Source organism: Limulus polyphemus, unplaced genomic scaffold (assembly GCF_000517525.1).
Source record: "Limulus polyphemus unplaced genomic scaffold, Limulus_polyphemus-2.1.2 Scaffold5782, whole genome shotgun sequence".
Lineage (NCBI taxonomy): Eukaryota > Metazoa > Arthropoda > Merostomata > Xiphosura > Limulidae > Limulus > Limulus polyphemus.
In genome coordinates this window covers 43005-46642 of record NW_013671392.1, presented here as the reverse complement: position 1 = coordinate 46642, position 3638 = coordinate 43005, and the positions used below count along the sequence as shown (strand labels likewise).

The window sequence follows — 3638 nt, the reverse complement described above, 5'->3', positions numbered from 1 at the left end:
ACGTTCCCGAGTTAAAACGTTGCTACGGTGCAAAGACGCTTGGAAAGCACGAGCCGATCCCAGATGCATGGTTTGAGGAGTTTTGGCAACACCATTTTCGTTGTCAGCTCGCGAATAGCCAAGTAGTCCAACGACAGTACCCAGATGTTTGTAGTGGTCAGGAAAGACTGAATGAGGAGAACTTTAAACAAGACAAGTACGTTTACCACACTGTCACTGCTGTCAATGCCATTGGTCGGGGTCTTCATTCGTACCTCCGAACTCACTGTATTCATGGTGATGCTGCCATGAGCATAGAAGATTGTGGAGAGAACGCTCGAGAAATGTTGACCACAGAAATTAAGACTGAACTAATGGGCCATAATATGGACTGTGAGGAATGCGAAAGTTCATCAGAATCAGCTTTTGGATACCAAATATTTAGCTTAAAGAAAAATAACGAGAGCAAGAAGAAGAACTACGTTCAGGTACGGAGGAAATAATGTTATCACTGGGTAATGGAACCTCTATGTACTCGAAAGCGTAAAAAAAAAAAAAATGCACTTATCGTGCTGGTTTCTAGTTTCTTTAACAAATTTCTACGTCTTATAAATTAATAATCATAACATACATACTAGAATCCTAACAGAGTTAAAAACTTAGTCTAAATTTTTATATTGTTTGTTTTTGAATTTTGCACAAAGCTACACGAGGGCTATCTGCGCTAGCCGTCCCTAATTTAGCAGTGTAAGACTAGAGGGAAGGCAGCTAGTCATCACCACCCACCGCCAACTCTTGGGCTACTCTTTTACCAACGAATAGTGGGATTGACCGTCACATTATAACGGCCACACGGCTGAAAGGGCGAGCATGTTTGTTGTGACGGGGATTCGAACCCGCGACCCTCAGATTGCGAGTCGAGTGCCTTAACCACCTGGCCATGCCGGGCCAACTTTTTATATAAAGCATAATTTAAAATAAAATCCAAGAAAAATTAAAGTTTAAGACAATTAAAAAAAAGAGACTGATTACTAGTTAATATACGTCGAAGAATATGTTTTAAAAACAAAGCGAATGGTCATTTATTTGTTAAGCGCCAAACTACACGATGGGCTGTCTGTGCTCTGCCCACCTCGGGTATCGAAACCAAGCTCTCTGATTTGCCGCCGAGCCACGGGGGGGGGGGGGCACAAAGCAAATGAATGTATAAAAATAGATCTAAAAAACATCAACTTGTAATTTCGTAATCAAGGCCTAAAATTACATTACGGAGATAATGCTGATAATAGGAATACACAAATATGACCAAATCTTGATGTTTAACATTCAATCATTTGTCGAAATCCGCACATTAACTCAGAAACGACTTGTTTGTTCTTTTCTCTTATACTCCCCCCCCTTTAATATTCGCGTGTTTCAATCTGGATAGGAGATTAAATTCTTTAGAAATGCCCAGAATTATTGTTTGTACTTATATAAGAACAAGATTCAAATATTACATAACGTTTTATCATTATTATTATGATCGATTCGAAGTGTACATATTCTGATAATTGAAACGATTAATAATAGAGAGTTTGTATTTTCTACAATTTCCCGCGCTAATCTCGACTGTGTTGTCACCTTCGTTTCAGGTTGGTATATGGAAGAACGGAAGGCTACAACTTCAAGAGGAACAAGTTACCTTCTCTAACGGAGAGACTCCGACGTCCCTGTGTTTCGGAACTTGTCAAGAAAAATGTAGTAAACAGTTCGGGGACGTCAAAGCCGACAATTTATTTCAACCAGGACCAATATATATGAATTTCAAGACAGTTTGGGGAATAATAGTAACGGCACTGTCCTTGTTGGGAATAGCATTGGTGGTCATCTGTGCTTCGTATTTCTTGATGGCTTTTCCCGTGACCGTTGGTACCACCGTACTTGGTTACCTGATCTTGTTCGGTCTTCTTATCTTATACGCCGTTAATTTTTCCTTCATTCTAGCGCCCACGGAGAGTACTTGCGGTGTCCGGAGGTTTGTAATGGGCTTGGCCTACGCTATCGTTTTTTCCGGGATGTTGGTTAAGGTTATGAACGCCTGGCGGTTGATGGGTTATAAGGGTAACCGTATGCTGCATGACGGAACTCGCCTCACGAGTCCTGCTGGACTTTTGATGGTGGCCGTTGGCCTGGTAGTCATCCAGGTGATCCTTGCAGCGGCTTGGTTGGTGCTGATGCCGCCTAAGATCGGGGTGTACGAGAGGGTGTGGAGATGCGCGCCACCTACCACCTTCGAGGCCGAACTGATCATCTCGCTAGTTTACGTAATGCTGCTGCTAGCGCTCTCCATCCTCTTCTCTATCCTCACGTGGCACTGTGCTGATAACAACCGGGAGTCTCGCTGGATACTAGTGTGCTGTGTGCTGATGGCCTTGGTCTGGTTGGCCTGGACCATACTTTGCACCCAACTACCGCTGGCTTATCGAGACACGACAATAATTGTTGCCAATCTGGTGTGTGCAACAATAGTTATGTTGTGTCTCTACATGCGCAAGGTGTACCTCTACAGCAAGTTGACCCGCCAAGCACGAGACCTGGAGGTGAAGACCCGACTCCACCCAACACAATATGCTCCTACAATGTTTGGGGCACTGGGGAAAAGCAACGTGGCACCTATCCTGTACGGTGAGTACAAGTTATCAGTTGATTGTTAATTTTTTTTACCGTTTCTCGAACATGCCCGAACATGTTTTGATTATCCTCTTCTCCTACCTGCTTTCGTTTCGATTTCTCTAACTTCTGTACGTGTAAAAAGCGCTAGCAGCGGTTTTTGGTTCTGTTTTTAATTTCGCGCAAAGCTACACGAGGGCTATCTGCGCTAGCCGTCCCTAATTTAGCAGTGTAAGACTAGAGGGAAGGCAGCTAGTCATCACCACCCACCGACAACTCTTGGGCTACTCTTTTAACAACGAATAGTGGGATTGACCGTCACATTATAACGCCCCCACGGCTAAAAGGGCGAGCATGTTTGGTGGGAGGGGGATTCGAACCCGCGACCCTCAGATTGCGAGTCGAGCGCCCTAACCACCTGGCCATGCTGGGCCGCGCTAGCAGCGATAACTCACCAACACTGTTATTCCATTTGCTCGGGATCCTCTATAGTTAGGCATCTCGTGAGTAGTGATTATTTTAGTCACAGAATGAAGCAAGTAAAAAATGTACATAATATTTTTCTTCCTGCTATCGAGGCAGTATTGTCAAGGTTTTTACAGATTTGTTACTTACGTTAGCGTGATAATGGAGCATACAGGCCTGTTAGTCTCTTTTAACGTTAAAATACGGTTCGAACACTTGTTCGTGAGACTTGAAACCATTGTATTGTAGTGTACAAACATTTACAAATACGCGCCAGTTTCAGGGCCCAAAGTCGTGTGTTAACTATTGTTTACGTTTTGGTTTTTAAGCTTTAAGTACAAGTTGATAATGTTTGAAATATTAGGTCGTCAATAAATTAATGTCGCTTTTTTTAGATGAAAAAACCCGAACAACTTGTATATCAAAACAAAACATTTATTAAATGAAATAGTCTCCATTCTTATCGGTGATGCTTTAACATCTTACAATCAGGTTGTTTAATGCTCTGGTTAAAGAAATCACTTGGCTTTGAAGCAAAAAAC

General features: G+C 42.6%; 1 protein-coding gene across 2 annotated transcripts in view; it reads left to right on the top strand.

Annotated features, from left to right (window-relative positions):
* The window catches only part of LOC106472974, a 25503-nt gene that overhangs the window by 15734 nt on the left and 6131 nt on the right, over nucleotides 1–3638 (top strand). The window contains exons 10-11 of one of the 2 annotated variants that reach the window (XM_022401494.1): nucleotides 64–467; nucleotides 1614–2646. In XM_022401494.1, coding sequence (XP_022257202.1) covers nucleotides 64–467; nucleotides 1614–2646 — 1437 coding nt within the window. Of the gene's footprint in view, nucleotides 1–2; nucleotides 468–1613; nucleotides 2647–3638 lie in introns of both variants that reach the window. The other variant, XM_022401495.1, reaches the window with a different exon arrangement.